The 25,103-nt window shown below is 39.3% G+C and overlaps 1 protein-coding gene across 8 annotated transcripts in view; it reads left to right on the top strand.

Moving 5' to 3' along the window:
* CCDC171 (coiled-coil domain containing 171) overlaps positions 1 to 25,103 on the top strand; it is a 161,409-nt gene that overhangs the window by 19,094 nt on the left and 117,212 nt on the right. For 7 of the 8 annotated variants that reach the window (XM_065861282.2, XM_071802753.1, XM_071802750.1 and 4 more), the window contains 3 exons: positions 6,930 to 7,076; positions 19,108 to 19,200; positions 20,570 to 20,730. In XM_065861282.2, coding sequence (XP_065717354.2) covers positions 6,930 to 7,076; positions 19,108 to 19,200; positions 20,570 to 20,730 — 401 coding nt within the window. The remainder of the gene's footprint in view (positions 1 to 6,929; positions 7,077 to 19,107; positions 19,201 to 20,569; positions 20,731 to 25,103) is intronic. The other variant, XM_071802754.1, reaches the window with a different exon arrangement.

The following is a 25,103-nucleotide window of genomic DNA, read 5'->3' as shown; positions in this document are numbered from 1 at the left end:
AGCTAGCTCTAGTTTCATCACCATTGTCTTGATCTGAAAGACACTTAGTAAACATTGTTAGTGCAGCAATTCACATCATACAGTTCAGCATTGCATATTTTCACCTGAAATCAAATCCCCTTGAGGTACACACCGAACTTCTCCATCCTTAAGCATCACCCACCAGGTGCTGCCAGGTCCCTGGGCAAAAACAATCCCACGAATAGGTTTGCCTTTGCCTGAGGCAGGAGTAACCCAGACTGCCTTTCCTAACATATTTTTCATGTGTACTACAGGGACTTTATCTCCTTCTACAGTCCATAGAATTTCTGATTGGGCAGGCCCGGCTCGATTGGTTGATCCCCTAGTGTTGACCAACCAAGTGGCTTTTGCTAAATGTGAATCCCAGTTTTTAAAGGTTCCACCACCAAGTGCCTTTAGTGTAGTTTTTAAGAAACCATTGTACCTTTCAGTTTTCCCAGAGGCTGGTGCATGATATGGAATATGATATACCCACTCAATACCATGTTCTTTGGCCCAATTGTCTATAATACTGTTTTTGAAATGAGTACCATTGTCTGATTCAATTCTTTCTGGCGTACTGTGCCGCCAAAGGACTTGCTTCTCAAGGCCCAAGATAGTATTTCGGGCTGTAGCATGAGGTACGGCATATGTTTCCAACCATCCAGTGGTTGCTTCCACCATTGTAAGTACATAACGCTTACCTTGACGTGTTTGTGGAAGTGTAATATAATCAATCTGCCAAGCTTCTCCATACTTATACTTTAACCATCGCCCCCCATACCATACAGGTTTTAACCGTTTTGCTTGTTTGATTTCGGCGCAAGTTTCACATTCATGAATAACCTGTGAAATAGTGTCCATAGTTAAATCCACCCCTCAATCACAAGCCCATTTGTATGTTGCATCTCTACCTTGATGCCCTGAAGCATCATGGGCCCACCGAGCTAGGAAAAATTCACCTTTATGTTGCCAGTCCAAGTCCACCTCAGCTACTTTAATCTTAGCAGCTTGATCTGCTTGTTGGTTGTTTAGATGTTCCTCGGTGGCTCGACTTTTAGGCACATGAGCATCTACATGACGAACTTTCACAGGCAGGCTCTCTAGCCGAGCAGCAATGTCTTGCCACAGTGTGGCAGCCCAAATGGGTTTACCTCTGCGCTGCCAGTTGCTTTTCTTCCATTGCTGTAGCCACCCCCACAAGGCATTTGCTACCATCCATGAGTCAGTATAGAGATAAAGTATTGGCCACTTCTCTCGTTCAGCAATGTCCAAAGCCAGCTGGATGGCTTTCACTTCTGCAAACTGACTGGATTCACCTTGTCCTTCAGTGGCTTCTGTAACTTGTCGTGTGGGACTCCACACAGCAGCTTTCCACCTTCGATGTTTTCCTACAAGACGACAGGATCCATCTGTGAACAGTGCATACTGCTTATCAGTCTCTGAAAGCGTATTATATGGTGGTGCTTCTTCAGCACGTTTTACTTCCTCCTCATCTGGAGACATCCCAAAGTCTTTGCTTTCTGGCCAGTCTGTAATCACTTCTAATATCCCTGGACGGTTGGGACTTCCAATTCGAGCTCGTTGCGTGATCAGTGCAATCCATTTACTCCATGTAACTTCGGTTGCATGATGTGGAGAGGGAACCGTCCCTTTGAACATCCAGCTCAGCACCGGCAGTCGAGGTGCCAGGAGGAGCTGTGCTTCAGTGCCGATCACTTCTGAAGCAGCTCGAACTCCTTCATATGCTGCTAGTATCTCCTTTTCAGTTGGAGTATAGTTGGCCTCAGATCCTTTGTATCCTCTACTCCAAAAACCTAAGGGTCGACCTCGGGTTTCTCCTGGTGCTTTCTGCCAGAGGCTCCAGGTAAGTCCATTATCTCCGGCTGTGGTGTAGAGCACATTTTTAACATCTAGTCCAGTTCGGACTGGTCCAAGGGCCACCGCATGAGTTATCTCACGCTTAATTTGTTCAAAGGCTTGTCGTTGTTCAGGGCCCCACTCAAATTGGTTCTTTTTACGAGTCACTCGATAGAGAGGGCTCACAATGTGGCTGTAGTCAGGAATATGCATTCTCCAAAAACCTGCAACACCCAAGAAAGTCTGTGTCTCCTTTTTATTAGTAGGTGGAGACATTGCTGCAATTTTGTTGATCACATCCATTGGGATCTGACGACGGCCATCTTGCCATTTTATTCCTAAAAACTGGATCTCTCGTGCAGGTCCCTTGACCTTGTTTCGTTTTATGGCAAAACCAGCATCCAAAAGAATATGAATTATTCTCTCACCTTTCTCGAAGACTTCTTTCGCTGTGTCGCCCCATACGATGATGTCATCAATATATTGCAAGTGTTCTGGAGCTTCATCTTGCTCCAGCGTGGTCTGGATCAGTCCATGGCAGATGGTAGGACTGTGTTTCCACCCCTGGGGCAAGCGATTCCATGTATACTGGATGCCCCTCCAGGTGAAAGCAAACTGCGGCCTGCACTCTGCTGCTACAGGAATAGAGAAAAATGCATTAGCAATGTCAATTGTAGCATACCACTTGGCTGCCCTTGACTCCAGTTCAAATTGCAGTTCTAGCATGTCAGGCACAGCAGCACTCAGTGGTGGTGTAACTTCATTCAGGCCACGATAGTCTACAGTTAGTCTCCACTCGTCACTAGACTTACGCACTGGCCAGATTCGGCTGTTAAAAGGTGAGCGAGTCTTACTGATCACACCCTGGCTTTCCAATTGATGGATCAACTTCTGGATAGGAATCAAAGAGTCTCGATTGGTGCGATATTGCCGGCGATGCACCGTCGTGGTAGCAATTGGCACCTGCTGATCATCAACCATCAGCAGTCCTACAACAGAAGGGTCATCTGAAAGACCAGGCAAATCAGACAGCTGTTCAGTTTTCTCAGTGTCCACAGCTGCTATACCAAATGCCCACCTATACCCTTTTGGGTCCTTAAAATACCCTCTCCTGAGGTAGTCTATACCAAGGATGCACGGAGCATCTGGACCAGTGACAATAGGATGCTTTTGCCAGTTTTTTCCAGTTAGGCTCATTTCAGCCTCTACAACAGTCAGTTCCTGGGATCCCCCAGTCACTCCAACAATATTGATGGATTGTGTTCCTTTATAATTAGAAGGAATTATTGTGCACTGAGCACCAGTGTCCACTAAAGCTTTGTACTCCTGGGGTTGTGTTGTACCAGGCCATCATATTTGTACAGTCCAATAAACTCTGTTATCCCTTTCCTCCACCTGGTTGGAGGCAGGGCACCTCTAATTCCTGTTTTGCACAGTCTCTGGGTGTGAATTAGAGGTTCCTTCAAGAGCATCAGAATCTCTTCTGCTCCTTTTGTAAACTGGAGGAGCCACCTTCCTAGGAGTTTTTCCTTTTATCTCACGTACTCGTTCTTGAAGTTCTGAGGTAGGCCTTCCATGCCACTTATTCATGTTTTCTCCCTGCTCATGTAGGAAGAACCACAGTGAACCTCTTTTTGTGGGCTGTCTCTGCCCTCTCTCTCGAGATTGGAAACGCCTTCTCCTAACAGCTGAAACATAGGTTTGTGCAGGTCGTGAACGGCACGAGTCTTCTCTGAGCTCTTTGATTTCTTGCAACAGCTTTTCAAACCGGTCATCAGATTTTTCACACAGTTTCTCCACAACGGAGACACAAGCCCGTAGAGAACCAGCAAGGCTGTCCTCAAAGTACCGGAGCTGCTCAATCACTTCATTAATTTCTTGTACACCTCTAGCTGACCAGACCATTCCTGCCAATGACTTAGCATATGCAGGTGGTGCACTTTGTACAAATCTGCGCCACATAGATTTCATACAATTGATTCTATCTGGATCTGTCCCCTCTTGGCTGTTTGGTCCTAGATAGATGATCTCTCGCACAGCTAATTCTCTCAGGAACTGGATACCTCTCTCCATAGTATTCCATTTCCCTAACGTGGATATACAATCTTCCTTGTAGGGAAATCTGACTTTCATAGCTGCCAGGAGTCGGGTCCAGAGAGTAGTGGCATTAGACTCTCTTGAAATTGCCCTATCAATGGTGGAATCTTTTGACAGAGATCCCAGCTGCCTGGCTTCACCACCTTCTAATTCAATTGTTTCTGCCCCATTGTCCCAGCATCGCAGCAGCCAGGTTAAAATATTCTCACCTTCACGACGACTAAAGTCTTTTCGCAGATCTCTCAGCTCACCTGGAGAAAAGGACCGAGTGGTGGTCACTTCATCTCCTCCCTGTCCTGATGATGCCTCTTGGGTTGATGTTGGCCCTGTGCCATCACCTGCTGCACGGGTAGTCTTTCTAGTGACTTTCTTACAACCAGCAACTGATGCTGATATGGGTTCACCATCATTTGATTCATTTTCAGAGTCTGAATGACTGTCACAGTGATTGCTGTGGTTACAGCAGCAACAGTGCCCAGTGTGTGAAGGCGGGGGGGCTGCCTTGTTAGCCTTTGAGGCTGGAGAAGTAACGTTATCTGCAGCGACCTTGGCAGAGGAGCTCTGCGGAGGAGCTGTAGCTTCAGCCTGTGAAGCCGCGGTTGGGGGGGCAGTGGCTGCAGCAGCAGCTTTGGCTGTTTTGCCTTTTCTCGAGCGGCTAGGAGTGCTTTTTGCTAAAGCTTCCGAAGGCGCACCGCAAATCTCAGGACTAAGAAGAGACGCAAACCTCCTATTGAACCTCATTTCTCTTAACAGTAACACCAACTGACACACATTCAGCAAACCAGATAACACCATCACAGTTCTATCAAAGCTCCAAGGATATTCAAAGTTCTCTAAAACATTTGCAAACTGTCCTAGCGAAAACACGAAAGTATTGTTAGTCAGCCTTTCTAAATATTCGCTTGACCAATTAGCAAATATAGAGCCATTCTGCTCTTTAATCTCTCCTGGAGGTTTTTCAAGGTAAAGCAGAAGCGAGTAGAAATTCATTAGCGGCTGCAGTATAATGAAATAAACCAGTGCCATACCACACAGGATCATCATGACCGCTGTCCAGTTTCTTGTTGTTATATAATGAATACTTTGATTGAGAAAGAAACACCAACACAGATATGGGATCAGCGAGCACAATGTAGAAAATAACTGATACAACTTTTGCCATAACATCTTTAAATCAATGTAATTCACTTTGCCTTAGCACCACTAAAAAATATCCAAAGCAAACAGACACACAAGTATCACAACTCTATGAGTTGGCACCGTGCCAAGAAAATTGAAAGGTACGTCAGAGCAGTAGAAAAGCCAAAAATCTCCAAATTTACCCCTTTCTCTTGCCCCACGTTGGGCGCCAATTATCTGTCGAGGGTTAAGATTGCGGGGTGACAATCAAACCCTGGCAGATGTATTGTTAACCTCCTCTCCCCCCCACTTCCCCCTTTTTCCCCTCCCTCTCCCCCCTTCCCACTCAGGACAGGCAATCGGGAGGGAAAGAAGGACAGAGAGAAGAGAGTTGGAAAAGTTAAAGATGTTTTACTAATGCTACTAATAAGAATAGAGAAAATAATACAAAATATACAAAACCAATCTTGAAAGTCTCAGCAACTGCAGAGCCAGCACCCAAAGTCCTGGATTAGACTCTGTAGCCAACCAGAGCTGGATTCAGTCTCTCACTAGGCCTCAGTTCGCAGGGACGACCAGCAAAGGTCCTCTCCTGATGTCAGCCATGAGGAAAAAAGGGAAAAAGGGACAAGATCCTCGTGATCTCCCACTTTTATATGAAGTATTCACGTGAATGGAATGTTATACACCGTTGGTCAGTCTCTCGGACATCAGTTTCTCGTTGCCCCTCTCGCGAGATGTCCATCCGTGCTTATCAATAAGTTTGCATTCCATTGCTAGGTTTACCAAAACATGTATCTGGTTCTCCAGGAAAATGCAGCTAATATGAAGGCTTTAGCTGACAGGCAAATTCACTAAAAGAGAAACTTGTTTTTTAACAAAACCAGGACACCATGATATTGAATAGGAGTGAATGAACAGGAGGACTTACTTTAATCTTTCTGTGTTTTGCACAGAAAGTCATTTTAACAAATTGGGTCTCCAAAGGTCCTCTGACTAAATCACTGGATTTATGGCTTGTTTCTGATGCTCGTTATGGAAAAGCTTATTCCTGTCCACTAGACCAGAGCTATTCTTTTTGAGACTTCTAGGATCTCCAGCTTAAGTATGTGCTACACTACTGGAGGTTCATTATTTGGCTACTTTCCTCTGAGCCTGGTGTGGTGTGAATGTGGATTTTGTAGCAGTGATTCCACAGAGCTGCTGAGTCCAGTAGTATTAGTAATTATCCCAGCTTGTAGCTTGGTTCAAATTCCGAATGAGGAAATTGAAGTGGAAACAGTGTGGTTATTTTATTCTCCTGTGAACTTTGTAGTTCATGTAGATAATTTTTAAAAGTAATTCAGTTTCTAGACAGAAGAATGTCTTTCTCTGAACAGCAGAAATGAAGATAATATAGTCTATGGGAGTAACTGTTTCTATAATTATCTGATTTGATTTCAAGTTCCAACAATTAAAACTAGAACAAAATAGAACTTCTGTCCATCATTTTGTCAAATGTACTTAACTGTTTCCTTCTCCATTGTTGCCACCGGTCTGGGAGAGAGAAGAAATTGCAAGAGCAGCCTTGTACTCTTTAAAGAGTAAGATTTCCTGTGGGGAGTTTGCTCTCATTTTAGTATTACCGCAGAAGGTCATGTTCATAGTGATTTTTGAATGAACACATTTTTCCCACTGGTGAATGGAAAGCATGTCTGCTGTTGGGTAAATTGTTCTGTTGACGTGTGCTAATGTGTTAGATTTTAGGAACCTGTTCTAATGCAGTCTCCATTCACGAAGTATTCCTCTTTTGAACTCTTTATGGTAATGGTTTATCTTAGTAAAAGTATCTCTTAATGCTTCATTTTTTCTAGGAGCAGAATAATGCATTGCAAAGTATGCACAAGAAAAAGAAAGAAGTGGAGGTGGAACACAGCGGCTGCACGGAGCTGCTGAGACACCAGGCCAGCGAGCTTGAATACAGCGCTGAACGAGAGGAACGACTTAAAAAAGAACTTGAAGTAAGGCTTTTTGCTATAACTACTAGTCTCAACAAGCACTGACGCTCTGCGCAATTTCATTTTTGAGGAATGGAACCTCTCAGGCCATGAATTCTACGTACTGTATTAATAAAATGCTGAAGATCTGTTTCACACGGGAGACTGAACAGGCAAATGCCACCTACACTGTGTGCCCACTTTGAGACTGGTGTTTGAAGAGCAAATGGGAAATAGATTATGTATGCTTGAAAACAAGGCTAACTTTATTTTCAGAAATCTGTACATTTTCTCTAACTTTTAAATTTGTCTGTCTTCCTATTGTTTTGGCTAAATGACAGATTTTGAGAATTAGTGAATTTGCAGTGGAGAATCTATAGGAGCTGAGACAGTCACCAGATGTTGTGCTAGGTAGAGAGAATAGCATGCTGAAAGGTCACAGTGGCGGTATGGCAGGCTCTTCCTATCTAGATTAAAATGCTACAGATAGTTTTAGTTTGCCTAGGTGTCTGTTGCTGAGAAGTCTCAAGTATTTAACACTTACATCTTGTAAATATGCTCCTTTTACTAAACTGCTGTTTCTCTCCCAAGTTTCAACAGTTCGTTTATCCACTGGCAGGCTTCGTAGTAACTGTTATCTGTGTGTACAGTCCCGACCAAGACTTTCTTGGTGGAACATTTTTCACTGCAGAAGGGCATAGTGACTGGATGATTGTTTATCCTGATGTAAGTTTTCTACCAAAGGTGTCTTTAAATGTTTTCTCCAAGAAATTTTAAATCATTGGCACTTTCAGGATATTGGGAGCCCTTAAGGGAATAAATGACATACAGTTTTCAGCTGTGTTTGTTCTATGTCATTTTGCCCTTAAAGGCAGAAGTGTTTAAAACATTGATTGCTAGGTAGGTAGAACCCTGCATTAAAGATGAGGTACAGAAGAAAATTCCTGCAGGGAAGATCAAAGCTCATCAACTAAAAACACTGAATTATTGACCACCAAGGTAGACTTTTGTGCCCTCAAGAAGACCTACAAGAAATCTATTGCCAGGTATTGTGAGCTGCACATATTGGCCTAGGCAGAATTACCTTTGGCTAGAAAGTGCTGTATACTGTGAAGTTCCAATAGCCCTTTTAAAAACCAAGATTTTTCTTCGGAGTACTTGAACAAGGGTTGGGTTTTTTTTGTGACTTCAGGGTTTTTAATCTATTAACATAGGAATCATGAACTGGAAGGAGGATGAACAAGCCAGGAAATTATTTACATTTCCTAATATTTTTATTTGGTGTACTCACCATCTGTAAATTTGAGAAGGAAGTGCTCAATTTCTTGAAAATGTATTTCTGCTGTGCCCTGGAGCTGGTCTTATCAGGGAATACTGTCTATTAACCACAGTCAGCTAAGATACTTTCTTTGCTGTTCAATTTTTAAAAAATTATTTTAACTGAGTGAAAATAATGTTGTGAGAAAACGTATTCAGACTATAGAAAAATCAGTCTTGTCGTACTTGTTGTAAGCATAGCTATTTAAGCAGTGATTAAGGAATGTATGTGATGAAACCTCTTAAATTTGAAAGTTTAAGCAAATTAGCACAAGTCTTTATGAATTAGGAAAAAAGTCAAAGTTACACTGCAATGTGTATCCTTTAGTCAGCTTGCATCTCACTTTACCATCTCAAAAGTAAATCGCATGTGTGTGTCTGAAAGGGCCTACAATAATAACTTTCTCATTCTATACTTGAAGTCAGAGAGATTAACTAGTGAGCATATCTGAAAATACCTTTATTCTCTAAGAAGCAAAAGCACTAGGTATTTTAAGCTTTCAATATTGACTATGGTAGACAGTATTGCTTTCTGTAGATTTCATACTGGATGGTGGGCTAAAACTCCAGAGTTTGTGATAACAGCATCATCTGCATCTTACAGGGTACTAGCACTCTGCATCGCCATTTGTGGGGCAAATTTGTACTGCCTTTTCTGTGGTCATGAAAGGCTGCAGGCATTCTGAAATTCAAAATTCAGGTTACTCTCTCTCCCATAATCCTCTCTCAAAAAATTACGTACTGAGGAACAGTTAAGTATTAACAGAGTTTGAAATCTAATTGCAGGCTTTCTTTGACTTATAAACTTGTCCTTCTTCTTCTTCTGCTACTGTTGGGAGCTCAATCAGGCAGAGGTATTACCTGGCCCCTTCTGCTGAGACAGCGTGGAAAGACCTCAACCAAAGGAACAAGATAAGCTGCTCTTCACCTTTATAGCTCAGTTATTGCAACTTAGTTTAGAAGGCCGAAAGCAAAGGAAATGGGGGAATGTTCAAGGACAGACTTGTTGCATAAAGGATGGGAGGTTAACACAATCTTTACTTCTAATCGTGTGTGAACGAAAGGACTGCGCCCTCTTAAAAGGGCATGCTGCATTCCCAAGTGGAACGAAGTACCTCTATGAAGCCTGGAGACTTTTGGGTTTAAAAACGTTGCTGTCAGTAGAATTTCCTCCTCTCTGCCTGAAGAGCTGTCTCACTGGCACGCTAGCTTGTGCAGATCACGTTCTTAGTTGCCAAATTCTTCACATATATTGTGGAAGAGGCATTAAAGAAGGACACTGAAGCCTGGCCAGTAGTTTTCACTGTGTGCCAATATGCCAGAATCTCCTTGTGTTTCTGCTCATCTGTCAATTTAAAACTTTTCAGTGTATAGGAAATAAGTATTACCCCCATTACAAAAATAGATAAAATTCTGATAACCACTCCTGTACTTCCATCTGTGATTAAATATAACTCTATGGTCTATTTTTTTTCATGAAATAGCTGTATATTTCTGTATGTCTCTTAGTGAATTTTTAGCTAATAGATTGAAATTTGATTTTGGTGGGAATATGGACACAGGAGGCAGGTCTTATTTCAACTTCCATGCAGAGCACCTTGTGTTAATGGGCATTTGGTCAGAAAATCTGTACGGAAGTTCCTGATGATGGCAGTGAACTTCTTAAGGTCATTTGTGTGAAGAGTAGTGTGTTCCTCATTAAAAGGCAATCTTACAATCTGTTGTTATACACTGCTTCTTGATATGCAATGAGGATTAACTTTTTTTGGAGTTCACAAAGCTATTCCTTTACTACCCTCTGCTGGACATAAGGGAGAAATCCATGGAAAAATATTTGTTTCAGTAGTGAAAGGAAATGATAAATTTAGAACCTTTTTGTATGATGTCACTCCTATGAAGAATTATGTCTAATAGACTATATTAGAAGGAAAGGAAGGTGAAAAAATCCACCCCACCATTTTTTTTTTAATTTTAAATATTGGTTTTGTATTATCTTTCTATAACTATTCCAAACATGTTCAAAAAGGGGACATTTCTAGTTTCTGGAATTAGAAATGAAGAGAAAGAATAACAGCAAGTTTCTGTGCACTCTTCAGTTGAAAGATAGCTGTTGGTACAGTGTTTGGCCTGCTAGCTTTCCAATTCATAGTGATACCAATGAGGTGTACCATTGCATGGACACGGAGTGCTTCTAAAGTGAAACACACACTGTACCAGAAAAATTTAGATTTGGAACCTTATTATTATTCTGCCTATTTAGCCTAAGATTCAGTAATCAAACAAATTCCTGACGTATTTGTATTGAACTCATCAAAATACTACTATTTATGATAATCAGTTTCCTGGAACCTGTGTCTTTTTTTTTTAGCCTTTAGCTCCATTGCTCTGGAAAGATGATTTCTTGGGAAACCTAGGGCAATTTGTATATAAAAATAGTGTGACGAGTCTAGCTGCCAAAAAGCTGGGTGGGAAAGCTGTCTGACAAACAGTAGAGGAAAGGGAATTGTGAATTTTTTACCACGAGAAACAGAATTATTAGTTCATAAATTTCAAACTCTTTGTCTTGTTCACAGAGATGTAGTGATTTTTCCATTGTTTGTTTTATGTGTTGGAGGCTGCCAACTCTTAGTAAGCTGGAGCTCAAGCTCTCAAAGTTTTCAAGCTTTTCTCATGAGGTCTGAAAAATGTCCCATAACTTGGTTCATTTTGTTTCTGAGAATGAGGATGTTGCCATATTTCTGAGACTTTTGTACCACTAAAGATCATTCTCTTAGCTCTCATGTTGCCTGTCCTGCTCCCCTGGCTGTAAGTATGTTGACATTTTCGTGGCCTGTGTTACCTTGTATTAGCTTGTTAATGCTGCTATGATGGGGAGATGACTATAGAGAAGACTTGATTGATGGTCTATCTCTGTATTTGCAGAAGTTATATGTTTGTGAAATACTTTAAGGCTATGAGTGTATTAAACTATATCTAAGTCATGGAAATACGAACTTTAGGCCCCAGCTGAAAACAAAACCTCCAAAATCCACAGACCTGCTTTTATTTTTTCTCGTTGTTATTAATTTCATCGTGAACTGTAGTGTTAGGTAGGTTATAGTTCTCATAAAAAAGACTTGAAAAAGTTCCAAGTAGTGTGATAGAGGGTGATAGAGGACACATTTCTTAGCCAATTAACAGTGCTACTGGTTAAAATTTAAACTGCTTTTTGCCTTCCATCGCTACACACTTCTTGATGTCTTACCTGCCCCTACTTAAGCCTTGGCTTTCTAGTGTCTCCACAACACGCAACTGGCATCTCGGAGTTCTAGCTGCTGTGGCTGTCTCATATATCCTCTAAGTGCTGCGGTTTTCATAATAGTGTCTCTATGATGACTCCAGAGTTCATGTTTCCTCAGTGGCAGGCTCACTGACATAATGGACTTTCACTCTGAGAGGAGCTGCTTCTTCATCATCATCTCCTATGTCATCATGTTATTGAAGTTCAATTTTAAGGCTATTCACTGTTACCTTACTATCAGTTCAAAGTTCTTTGTATATTTTTTTATAGAGCCCTCACCAGAAGCTAGTAACAAATCACATGTTAATCTTGTCTGTGTGCATATATAAAGTAACAGTGGCAGTTCTTGTACTGGCAAAGGGTTTAGTAGGTACTGAGCATGAGAACCAAAAGGCACATCTTTTTCCCTTCAAAATACTGTAGAAAGGGAGAGGAGTTCAGATGGGTTCACCAGCTGCAGCTCAGTTGCAGATGGGAATGGACTTGGACTTTACCCGAAGGCAACCAAACTGTATCAGTTTAGCAGTCCCAGTTGATTTTTTTTAATTTTTATTTTTTTTCCGTACCCAAAGCCAAGTGTATGGCTTATCTTGTAGGCCCTATGCCAGTAGATGTTTATCCAGTGTTATGCAGGTCAATTATGGCTCCTCTGTAAATGAGACATGTTACTCTAGAATACATATACATGAAATGTTTATAGTGAGGGTTGACCACACTCCGTCAGGCTAAAAGAACATTTACTTAAGTGGTTAAGAATTTTTGTAGTTAAATAACCTTACGGTTACTAAAAGGTTGTTTATTGTCTGGACAGGAGATGGCTCCACCTTACCATGATCAAGAGGCATAAGCATTTCTAACACTAGGTGGAAGTGGTCAGCACATCTCCCAAGGATGTGTTCAGACCTAACCTCCTGATTCGAGTTATGAGTTATAGGGAAATGCTTTTAAGTAAGAAGAAGTAAGATCTTAATCTGAAGATGGAAGCACACAAACAGAGTGGGTGGATGATGATCCAGATATGAGGTACATGTGTGTCCTCCTCACTTGAAACTTTTTCTTGGCTGAGTATTTCATGTATGGATTGGACCTCAGCCATGGGGAAGTGTAAGTATCCTGACAACTTGTTAGTAAAATGAAACTGAAAAATCTTTCAGAAGTGGTCTAAATAGAAGCAGAGAAAAAATACTTCTGTTACTGTATCTAAACTTAGTAACTGTTGTAAATATACTTTTTTCTTTTTTCCTCTTGTTTTCTTTATTGCTTATCTGATAAAGGGTATTTTAATGTAAATGTAGACATCAAATGATTACATTTTTGTGGCTGTGGCATTGCACAAATGTAGGATATTGAATTATTCTTTCAGTATGGAGTGTCCCAGTATTCACAAATATTGCAGTTCTTAGAGCAAGTGTGAGGGGCTGTGAAACATGGAAGCCACAAAGGCAAGCTTGGAAAATGGTATTGCAAACTGCTAGCATGCAGAAAATATGTCCTGGAAACCACATCAGCATTGGTAAGCAACAGGACACTGGAAAAAGTGACTGAACCTGAAAGTATTAGAGTAAACCTATAGCATGATTGCCCACAAGTTCTAAGACTGTCATTGAAGTTCTCTTAGTCATTTTTATTTGCTGTTTCTCGAAAGTCACAATTCTATCTGCTCTATCCTGGAAACAGATCCAAGACATCTTTGTTCTTTAAGACTGAAATTGACTCAGTTTGGATATCTAAGGAAAATTCTGAAATTTGATGAGTTTGTGTGTAGTATCTTGCTTAAGACGTCTGCCTTCCTATATGTAATTAAGTGCACATTCAAGTAATGAGTGACTGAATCTGCTTGAATAACCGATGTTTTCAATGTTGGATAAGGAAACACTTTGTAACCACTGGAAAACCCACTTTTTGGATCCATCCTTCAGATCTGTGTCTGTGAGTTTCACCCGATAAGATGCTTTCCAAGCCAAACCAGAAAGTATTCCAATTTGACTTCCAGTTGAGAGACTGGTCTGGATGCCTGTGGCCTGCAACCTTTCCTCGTAACTTGTTTTCACAGATCTGAATTTGTATTTGTAATAATAACAACTCTATGTTGCTTAGCAAGGCTTATGTGCTTATGGCTGGTTAGATATATTTCATGAAGCTTTCCAACTGATTTGCTGGCATTAGACTTTGTTTATATTTGCTACCTATGTGCCGAAGCATAAGCTTCAGCAATCAAATCATAGAACCCAGGAAAGAGAGTATTCGTTTCTCCGCCAGACACAGACGCATTTACATGACTTTCTGAATTTACATATGTAATTTTCCTGCAAGCTCTCTAAAGCATCTGAGTCTCTTTTGGGTAAAATCAAAATTGTAGGAAACTACTGGTATGAGGCAAAGCTTTAAATACTCAAACTCTAGAAGAAGATGAGCTTAAAAGCAAGAATAGGGCATCGAGATTCCTAAGCTTATGAAGAAATCCCAGTTTTAAACAAGTCAGTTTTATCATGCTTTTAGATGAGGTTGTGATCTGCAAGATGATACTTACCTGTCAAACAGGTATTTTGATTTCTAGTCTCTTAATTTAATTTCCGTATGTGTACTGTCTCGAATCTCTCTGAATACTTTCCATTAGATCCTGGTCAGGTACACCTGGCTCTTCTTTGGTCGGTGCCTAAGGTTCACATCTCTTTTACAGTAGGCTACACACTGTCCTGCTTGCAATTAGGAGCCCGTTTCTCACATTCCAGAGATCATCAGGAATCTCTGTAGCTGAAACACTTGTTTCCCCAGTGCTTCTCTTTTTTATAGGCATGCTAATTCTACAAGTTAATTCTTCAGTGACTTGTGACAACTCAAGCAAATGAACTATCTGCAAATATGTCTGTTTTTAAATGGATTTGCTCTTCAGACAGCAAAAGGATGAAGTATTGGCATTTCTTACAGATGTCTGCTTGTTCCTGCCTGTCTTCCCTTGTTGTCCCAGGATTTTCTCAGGACTGCGATTTCTATGCTTCTGGGAGTTTGTGTTTCCTTTGGACTGTGTCTCTTGTCCTTGCAGTTAGTGTCCATCATGTTGGCTCAATGAGGTAGACTCTGCTTTAAAGAACTATGCCAAGAACTGATAGCTATATGCTCTGTTTGGGAAAATATGATTGCTCCGATTTTTGATTCTTGCAGATGCCCTCACTCAAGCTGTTACTTATTCTTTCTGGTTTTATTTTTGTTCTTGAGACTGAGGAAATCTAACAGTTCTAGGAGGCTCCATTTGAGAGGATAAGTTAGCCGTAGTGTCTCACGACTCTTGTTTCAGCTGAAGAGAGGCTGAGATGAAGGCATAGATCTGATTTGGACCAGTGCTCAGGAAATAAGACTTAGAAGTCAAATGCAGTACAGGACTTGTGAATTAGTAAGTTATGCTTAAAAACTTTACTTGCAGAATCACTTTTTTTTTTTTTCCTTTTTCCATGTCAGTATTTGCTATGAGAATAGACACTTGAACAAACCAGCCAAAGCCAGAAGAGAGTTTTTGCTCTTGAGGGTATGCAGTGAAATATTCTCAGACAAGTTTCTGTTTCCTTTATTTTATTTTATTTTATTTTATTTTATTTTATTTTATTTTATTTTTTTTTTTTTTTTTTTTTTTATTTTTTTTTAAATTTACATTTCCCACTCTAAATGTTGTGATAGCTACCTTCCACCTTACTGTTTCCTTTATTCTTCTCCTCAAACCCGAAATAGAATTATTTTCAGGCTGACTTTTGAAATGTTACTAAAAAACAAATTAAAACCACATCACTTACATTTATTGTTCACTGACTACATTTACTAGGCTGACAGTATTCTTTTGTAAAGCTATCCTGTTGACAGATATTGACCTGTTACAGAATCACAGAGTGGTTTGGGTTGGAAGGGGCCTCTGGAGATCATCTAGTCCAACCCACCTGCTAAAGCAAGTTCACCCAGAGCAGATGGCACAGGAATGTGTCCAGGAGGGTTTTGAATGTCTCCAGAGGAGGAGACTCCACAATCTCTCTGGGCAGCCTGTTCCAGTGTTCTGTCACTCTCAAAGATGTTTCTCCTCATCTTCAGATGGAAACTCCTGTGCTTCAATCTGTGCCTGTTGCCCCTCATCCTATCATTGGGCTCCACTGGAAGGAGTCTGGTCCCATCCTCTTGACACCTGCCCTTGAGATATTTATAAGCATTGATAAGATCCCCTTGTAGCCTTCTCTTCTCCAGGCTGAACAGACCCAGCTCCCTCAGTCTCTCCTCATAAGAAAGATGCATCTTCGTAGTCCTCCACTGGACTCCCTCCAGTAATTCCTTGTCCTTCTTAAACTGGTGAGCCCAGAAGTGGATACAGTGCTCCAGATGGGGCCTCACCATGGCAGAGCAGAGGGGAAGGAGAACCTCCCTCGATCTGCTGGTCACACTTTCCTTAAAGCACCCCAGGTACCATTGGTCTTCTTGGCCACAAGGGCACATTGTTGACTCACGGTCAGTCTGTTGTTGACCAGAACTCTCAGGTCCTCTGTAGTGCTGCTTTTCAACAGGTTCACCCCTAACCTGTACTGGTACCTGGGGTTATTCTTCCCCTGTTGCAGGACCCTACACTTGCCCTTTTTGAGCTTCATCAGGTTCTTCTCTGCCCAGTCCTCCAGCATGTCCAGATCTCACTGAATGGCAGCACAGCCTTCTGGTGTGTCAGCCCTTCCTCCCAGTTTGGTATCATCAGCAAACTTGCTGAGGGTGCACTCAGTCTCTTCATCCAGGTCATTGATGAAAAGGTTGAACAGGACTGGACCCAGTACTGACCCCTGGGGATCCCACCAACTACAGGCCACCAACCAGATGCTGCACTGTTGATCACAACCCTCTGAGCTCTGCCATCCAGCCAGTTTATGATCCATCTCACTGTGCATTCACCCATCCTGCACTTCTTGAGGTCGTCTGTGAGGATGTTGTGAGAGATGGTGTCAAAAGCCTTGCTGAAGTCAAGGTAGACAATGTCCACTGCTCTTCCCTGATCTACCTGGACAGTCATACCATCATAGAAAGCTACCAGGTTGGTCAAACATGATTTCCCCGTGCTGAATCCCTGCTGACTACTCCTGACAACCTTATTTTCCTCTGTTGGAGGATACTATGCAGTCCTTCAAAACTGAAGCAGGAGGTATCACGGAATGATAGGGATTGGAAGGGGCCTCGAAAGATCATCTAGTCCAATCCCCCTGCTGGAGGAGGAACACTTAGATGAGGCTACACAGGAATGTGTCCAGGCGGGTTTGAATGTGTCCAGAGAAGGAGACTCCACAACCTCCCTGGGCAGCCTGTTCCAGTGTTCTGTCATCCTCACCACGAAGAAGTTTCTTCTCATATTTAAGTGGAACCTCCTGTGTTCCAGTTTATACCCATTGCCCCTTGTCCTATCATTGGTTGTCACCAAGAAGAGCCTGGCTCCATCCTCGTGACACTCACCCTTTACATATTTATAAACATTAATGAGGTCACCCCTCAGTCTCCTCCAAGCTAAAGAGACCCAGCTCCCTCAGCCTTTCCTCATAAGGGAGATGCTCCACTCCCTGAATCATCTTTGTTGCCCTACGCTGGACCCTCTCCAGCAGTTCCCTGTCCTTCTTGAACTGAGGGGCCCAGAACTGGACACAATATTCCAGGTGCAGTCTCACCAGGGCAGAGGAGAGGAGAAGGAGAACCAGTTTGCTAATTGTCCATCAAGGGCAAAAGGGAGTAGGAGCTGATGTTTGGAAAGAATAATGCTGTTAAGAGCCTAAATCAAACTATTTTTGAGAATGATCTTAGTAATATGGAAATACAGCAGGAGTGTTTGTGCACTTTTTTTTTTTTTAATATTAAGTATGTTAGGCAGATAAAATTCCCGGGAAGAGGCAAAGTTTAAGCCTTTTGACAGACCTTACTGTGGAGTAGGTTTTGTAAGCTGTGTGCTGTTGCTGTTTTTCTCTTTAGTAGACCTTCCATGGACATGAGTTTCAAAAGTCTTGCCTTTTCTGTGTGCATATGACTATACAACGTTTAAATTTATTGCTAAGAGGTTGTGGGTTTTTTTTTAACATCTGTTGATGTTTCTCCTTTTAAATGTTCAGAATCAAGATGCAGGCTCGCATACTTAATACTTCGTTTTACATTTCCAAAATCAATAACTGATTCTTATTTATCTAACCTTAGATGTGCTTATGTTACATGACCTTTCAGTATTAATTCTTTTTCTTGATCTCCCTTGTTTAACTTGAAGCCAAGAGACATTTTGGGATGAATGTTTCTTTTCAATTCAGTTATCAGTCAGAGTGAAAAAAATTATTGATAGAAAACAGTGTAGTTAAAATTTTGTGTCAATTTCCATTATAGCAGAACTTTAGTTGCTACTTTTGGTAAAAGTATTTTTTGAGATGAAATTGTGTATCCAGGCCTTTATCTGGACATGTGTGTTTGGTGGTTGCTTTTGTGTTCTATTGTAACTTAAATTATTTTTTTTCAGCTTGGATCACTAAAAAAAAAGAAAAAGAATGTAGTAAAAGTATAGACTAGTTATTTAGCTTTCTGTAGGCAATCCAAATTTTCTAGTAGATTATTAGCATAGTCATTTGCATTTTTGTGCTTTTCTGTAATAAATGTTATACGAATGGATAAGAAAGATGCAACAGTTTAGTTTAGAGAATCCTGTTTTGTTTAAACTATGCACGCATGTGCAGGTGTTCTTCTGTGTAATGAGATGTAGTAACTGACTAAAGTAGTCAGGATATTTGTTAAAAGAGATCATGAACATCCTGATAATTGCTAGACGAAAACCTAAAATAATGGTTACAAGTCAAAAAACACAGCAGTAAAGAAATACTAGGTTAATGCTTTAAAACATACACAGTTTTCAAATTTTTGTTGTAGGAAAACTATGACTAATCTAGGGTTGCAAAGCAATTTGTGTTCTGGGCACCTTAACTGCAAAATGGGTGCCAAAGGCAACATGTTTTTGAGGGATTCTGTATCTTCTCTGTGCTTTCAATTGTAGCTACTGTATGATACCCCATTGTACACTGGACCATACAGAATGTGGTTATGTTGCCTCACGTGACAGCCTTGGTGATCAAGCAAATAGTAAGGGAATAAGTAGAATATTTAACTTGGTCTTTCTGCTTTCTGACTCCAGCTACAGTTTTCTTGATTGAAAAACAAAAACAAACACACACACAAAAAGAAAAATGCAGCAATAAAATAATGCTACATCGATTTATCTAAATAGAAAATAATAATTTAATATTCTAGATATGTAAAAATGATTTTTCTATTTATTTCTTGGTATGAGCTCTCACAGTTCCAAAGTACAAGTATTTCAGATACATCAGGTTGGTGTATGGAGTCCTAAAATACTGAATAAGTAGAATAGTCTTTGTCATGTTTACCATCTCTCTGGGCTTAATTTTCTTCAAAATGTACTTTTAGGCAGCTACAGTGAAAATAAAGAAACTGGAAGAAAACATTGAAGCAGAGAGAGCAGCACATTTGGAATCCAAATTCAATTCAGAGATCATCCAGGTAAACTGTTTGTTAAATATTTTGTAGAAGCTTACAGTAAAACAGTTGGTGAAGTTGTAAAGATAAAATCTTCCAAAAATGTTAAGACCACTTACTTGCTTCATTGAAAACACTGAATAGTTTTTTTTGCAACAAGTGTCAAAATTGTAATAGCTAATATATAAAAAGAGAGAATATAAAAATATCTGCTTTTCTGGGAATATTAAAGATATTAGAATAAATAAGAAAATAAAATGTCACACTTGTAAGCTTGAGAATTCCCACTAGCATTTAAAAAGTGAGGAGAAAGAAAAAGTTTCACAATAGGTGAACACTACAGTACTGTTTAAATATCCTGTCTTGTGTCTTTTGAATGGGCAGCTCAGATAACTGGAGAAACAGTGCATGTATCCAGCTGCTTTAGAAGTGAGAGCTCAATGCAGTTCCAAATATAATTATGCAGAGTACATTTCAGCTTCAAACAAAGTTATGATATCTGTAGTTACCAGTAAAGATTGATTATATGAAAAAATGTAGTATATCTACTTGAATATTAAATCTTTCTTTTATTAAACTGTATCATGAAGAATTTGACCTGGTAAGGCAATTATGGTTTATTTTAAAAAGCAAGTCAGAAAAAGCTAAATGGTGATTACTTAGTAATCTCATACTAACTAACAAGCTCTTCATACTAGACTTTTGAAAACTAAGAAGAAAAGAAAAAAATAATTTTGTTTTTTTTTTCCTTTTTTTCTGAGTAACAAAAGTAAGTAGTGCCATTCTTCAGTCAGTTATTTTCTTATTCTCATGATCTTCTCTATGTACAGGCACTTACATTTTTTAAAGTGGTGATTGAACTAGTAGAAAGGAAATATTTAGTTTTCTTAATTTTGTATCTCTACTTCTACAACACACAAAGGAATTCTGAGAGCAAAATTCCTTAAAATTAGAAACCTGTCTCTTACAGGTGAATGACTGGTAGGTTTTCTTCCTTGTTTGCGTAAATGAATAAGCTACAAGTGTGCTTTCTGCTAGTGAAAGTATAGCCTTTACTGTCAAGCCCAAATGTAATGGGTCTACTTAAAAACAGAAAAGAAAAAAAAAAAAAAAAAAGGTAATTCCTCTGGAAAATTCAGTAATAGCTGAAAAAGGAGAAATCCAGACACCAGCAAAGAACAATAAAAGGTACTTTTGGTCAGCGTATCTATTTGTCTCTGTTTTGAACTATATGTATTCATACACTTATACATGTCTTCAATGCTGTTTTTATACTTCCATATAGAATTAATAGAATATAGTTACCTGTAAAGCAGAACAGAACATAGAACAGCATTAAAGATCATGGTAGTTTTTCCTAACTTGCTTTAATTGCTTTTTTATCACTCGGTAGTTAAGAATTCGAGACCTTGAAGGAGCTTTGCAGGTGGAAAAAGCCAGCCAAGCAGAAGCTCTTTCGGATTTAGAAATGATCAAGAAAGAGTTCAAAGAGGTAGAAAATGCATATGAGAGAGAAAAATACAATGCCCAAGAGAACTTGAAAAAACTCAATGCGTAAGTTACCTTTTAAATTCATTGTAAAATGGCAGTAGATAGCTTGAGTACCACTTACAGTTTACATTCCCTATAATTTTCAGTCACTAGGAAACAACACAGTCTGATACAATTTGCCAAAACAAGACAAGGTTCTGAACCTGGCATTCCATTAATAACAGTCCATATCAGTAACCATACGTGTTAGCAGTAGGTAGAGAAAATAACTGATCTGTTATAAATTATTTGCTAAAGCATAGATGTTGAATATAGTAGTTACAATAGGCTCCTGTCTCTAGTAGTGTTTGGGAGGAGTGTAGCAAAGCTTATGTGTCAGGTTTATAACAGGTTGTGGTTTTTTTTCTGTATGCACAATGTTTCTGTAAACATTACTTTTCACTTAGGGCAGCCAGATGAATATTTTAAGACTTCAGTCTAAAAGTTATGTGTAATTTATAGTGGATAAACTTCGTTTTCAGCTTTTGAATAATTGTGGGAAGTTTTAACTTGGTGACAAAAAGTAGAAAATTGGGTGAAGTGTGTAAGCCCAGATGAAATTATGTGGGATTCCTTTCCTGCTCAGCACAATCTGCTGTGTCTGTGGTAACAGATGGTTTTTGGAAGAATGGCTTTGTTGTATTCCCCAGGCAGAAATAGGATGCAGAGTACTGAGTCTTCTTCCCTGGCTGAATCAAGTGTATATTGGGGTGAGAAAATGTCAGGAAGAAAAAGGGTGTTGGAAGCCAGCGAACTGAGGAATAGGTAAAACAAAGGATAGTAGCAGGTGAAATTTAGGGAAAGAGTAAGTTTAAGAAGACTTAAAGCAGGTAATGCATGTTGGGGGTGTGAGAAAAGACTCAGGCTGATAGAATGGGTTGGAAAAATAGAGGTGGCATCTCTTTCAGTTGAGGATTATATGGGTCTGTACACTTAGGTATTTATGTTGGTTTATTCACACAAGTGATAGTGGAAAACAAAAGAAACTGGTTTTCCTACAAATAAGAAAGTTTGTGGGCCTCAGAGAGTTTTTTAAGATGCATGGTTACAGAGATGTCTTCAGTGACACAGTTGAAACCTGTGCTGTTATAAACACTTTAGACCTCCTAATTAAAATAAGGCCAAAGAAATCTGAATATATGGTTGTGTATTTAGGTAAACCAGAGTCATATGGAAAAAATTAAAGCTTTTTTTCTCACAGAAAAGGAAATACATTTTATGTTAAATATTTGTGAAAATATGTGAAATACATTGTGATAGTAATCTAATGTGATGCTTCAGGAAGATGGCAGTCTTCACAGCTGGGAAACTGGATAAGTATATTTCAAGATTCTCTATGGTCCTAAAATAACATTGGTTAATTAAACTGTAATCTCTTCCTGCCTGGTTGTTTTTGCTTTGAGCATGAGTTCTATGGCAGCAACATACATGACACTAAACTCTAATACCAAGTTCTTTGACTTTCCTTCAACTATAGAAGATATGTACCGTTGATTTGACATGTTATTTGTTTTTTGTTGTTTCATTTTAGAAAAGCTAATTTGTGTTCAAAACAACATTGTTTGGAGGAATGGCTGTTCGATTAGTAGTTTTATGTAACAAGCTACTTTGCACTGCATGTGTTTCTCTTGTATGTAACTTATTCTTACAGAGAATATAGTGGGTGTGGCGTTTTTGTTGTGATTTTTATGTGTGTGTGTGGGGTTTTTTTGTTTTGTTTCTGTGTCTGAGTAGTCCAGAAAATATGCAACATTCATATTATAGATGAAATCTTTCTCTTCCTTTCAGACTCAAAAGTTTTCTTGAATTAGTGTTCTTCCAGTGCTTGGTTTTGGATTGTTATCTTCAGTCCTTCCAAGATCTAATATTCCAAGGTCCATCTTTGTATTTGAGGTTAGACCAGCCAAATACAGCATCCCCAGGTGAAACACTAGGCTTTCTTAGTCTGTTTTTTTTTGGCTAATGCTTGTTAAGATGTTACGTTCTCAGTCTAGAAAAATTTCTTCCCTCTTGTCAACATAGATGCCATAGCATGGCTTTCTGTAATCAGTCTATTAACCTTCCAAGAATCTCCAGATACATTATACTCCATCCTTATGGAAGTTTCAGGAATTTTTCTCCTGTTGTTTCTGTCCAAGCTCAAAAACTAGCACTTCAGTTGTGCAAGCAGCTCATGTCTGTCCTCATGTCTGTTATTATGTCTCTTGCATTCTTAAGAGAAAAAAGTGCATCTGACCTGTAGCTTTTGTTCCTGAAATTCAAGGTAATGAGCTTAGTGAACCACAGATACTGTCAAATTGAAGGGTGCAGTCAGTCCATCTGGAGAGTTAATAGACTTGTAGAAATTATATCTGTGACTTTTGAAAGTACTTAACTTTTGAAACACAGAATTACAGTTTTTTATCTTTATTGCTCTTTAGAAAATGAATGTGAGGTCATGTTGAGCTTTGTAGTCATAAGTAAAGGGTTAAAATTACAGAAGACTCCCTGTTTGGATTTTATTATTCGATGTGAAATGAATGTGGAGTCATGAACTCTGCATGAATGATTTTTAAAAATACAATAACATATATAAGCATTATACATGCACCTAAACTGTAAACCACACATCGTGCAAAACAGGTCCTGAAAAGAACATTAGTGCTTTACACTGGGAGTTACATACCATTTGATTCTCAGGGTTTCTAGTATGTTTGGCATTTTTATGCTTTTGTCTGTCTTCAGTTGTTCTTTTTAAACTTTCATCACAACTGTTCTCTCAGGTGCTCCTCTGTATTATTTTCAGGCTACTACAAGATATTTTATCTTTAGATATCTATGCTCAGTAGTAATTTTTAGTAAAAGATCCTCTGATGAAGGTCCCTTCAGACCCCACAGAAAGTTTGTAAAATATGAGTTGCTTACCTACTTTTTTTACAATTTTGGTTGGTTGATTTGATCACACCAGACTGCAATACCGCAAAGTGGTATGCATGTGCATGTAAGCTTCCTTAACAACCAGAGTTTAGCATTTAATTCTGTGAATTGTATTAGTTTCTCAGATGAGCCAAGACCTTTTATCTCAGGAAGCCATCTTAAGTGAAGTACTGCCTGCACATGGAATACTTCTGTCCAGTTGTTACCATGTGGAGCTCCACTGTCCCTTTAGGTGTTGAATGTGAGCACATTTTCAAAAGCTCTGTATTGGAAACCACACTCCACTAGTTTAGTGACAGACGTGTGAGTCTTTAAGGCTGAATTATTCTATTATTAGAGTGATTATGTTCTGAGAATCAAGGGATGATAATAAGATAAAATGTAAGCTAATTAGAATTATTTTTTATAGTAGCTTAATCATCTGTTTAGGATTTTTTCAAGCCATTAGAACACAAGTTTTACCACAAGATCTGCTTTTAAAATTAGTAATGGTAGTTAAAAATAGTGAAAATCCATAGGTAGTAATTTTCCAACTAAGTCTTTGAAAGAGTCTTAAAAGATATTCGTGTATTAGATTATTCAGACCAGCGTAAGGATAATGGTTACATATTGAATTACATGTTCTGTTTCTTGTGAGAATCTTTTATCTGGATGTATGAAGCTATTTCTTTGAGAAGTGAAGTTTTTTGTGTCTATGGTAGTTCTGGTCCATGGAAATTACATTTTGGAAAAATAGGAAGAACTCTTAAACAAAAACTTTACCCTAAAACAAAATCAAACCAACCCAAACAAGCAACAAAAAAAACCCCTCAACAACCCAAAACCAACCAAAACCAAAATGGAGTTGTTTTTAGTGACTTTCTTTGTCTGGAATGCTGTATTTGTTGTGGCTAAGACTTGTAAATACCGTACTTACAGTTATGGTACCAATTACATTAGGAACTTTGATATTAGTGCTTACAGAGAAGTACGTACTTGTGTTACTAAAGGCAATGAGAGACTTAACCAGCCTTTCCCTTTTCCTCTAAACCAGTTAATTCATTTATTTCCCAGGAAAGCAGATTTGCTCTATTTTGGGTCTTTTTTGGTACAAAAAAGAATTTGTGCCTACTTAATATCTGTTCTGTGTGTTAATTGGATATTGGAATAAACTTTGTGTAATATCCAAACAGCACTTCTCACTACTTGCAATCATCTGTTGATGAGAGTGATTACCCCTAGCAGTGTCTGCCAACTGAGGTTTTTGAAAACAAATGATCTTCTGTGATTTCAGAGAATGCAAACCTTTCTGTGAAAGTTAGCACAGTTAAACAGTTGTTGGTTTTGTTAATAGAGCTTGAAGAAACACAAACTATGCCTATGATAACAATTTTGTTAGTCCAGACACCTAAATTTCCAGAGCTCCATAAAGATAGATAGTGAAGGTCAAGCTTTATCTCAGATGGACATCAATATACCCAGTTCCCTTGAGGTCCTTACAT

This window comes from Patagioenas fasciata, chromosome Z, assembly GCF_037038585.1.
Source record: "Patagioenas fasciata isolate bPatFas1 chromosome Z, bPatFas1.hap1, whole genome shotgun sequence".
NCBI lineage: Eukaryota > Metazoa > Chordata > Aves > Columbiformes > Columbidae > Patagioenas > Patagioenas fasciata.
This window is presented reverse-complemented; position numbering and strand designations above follow the sequence as displayed.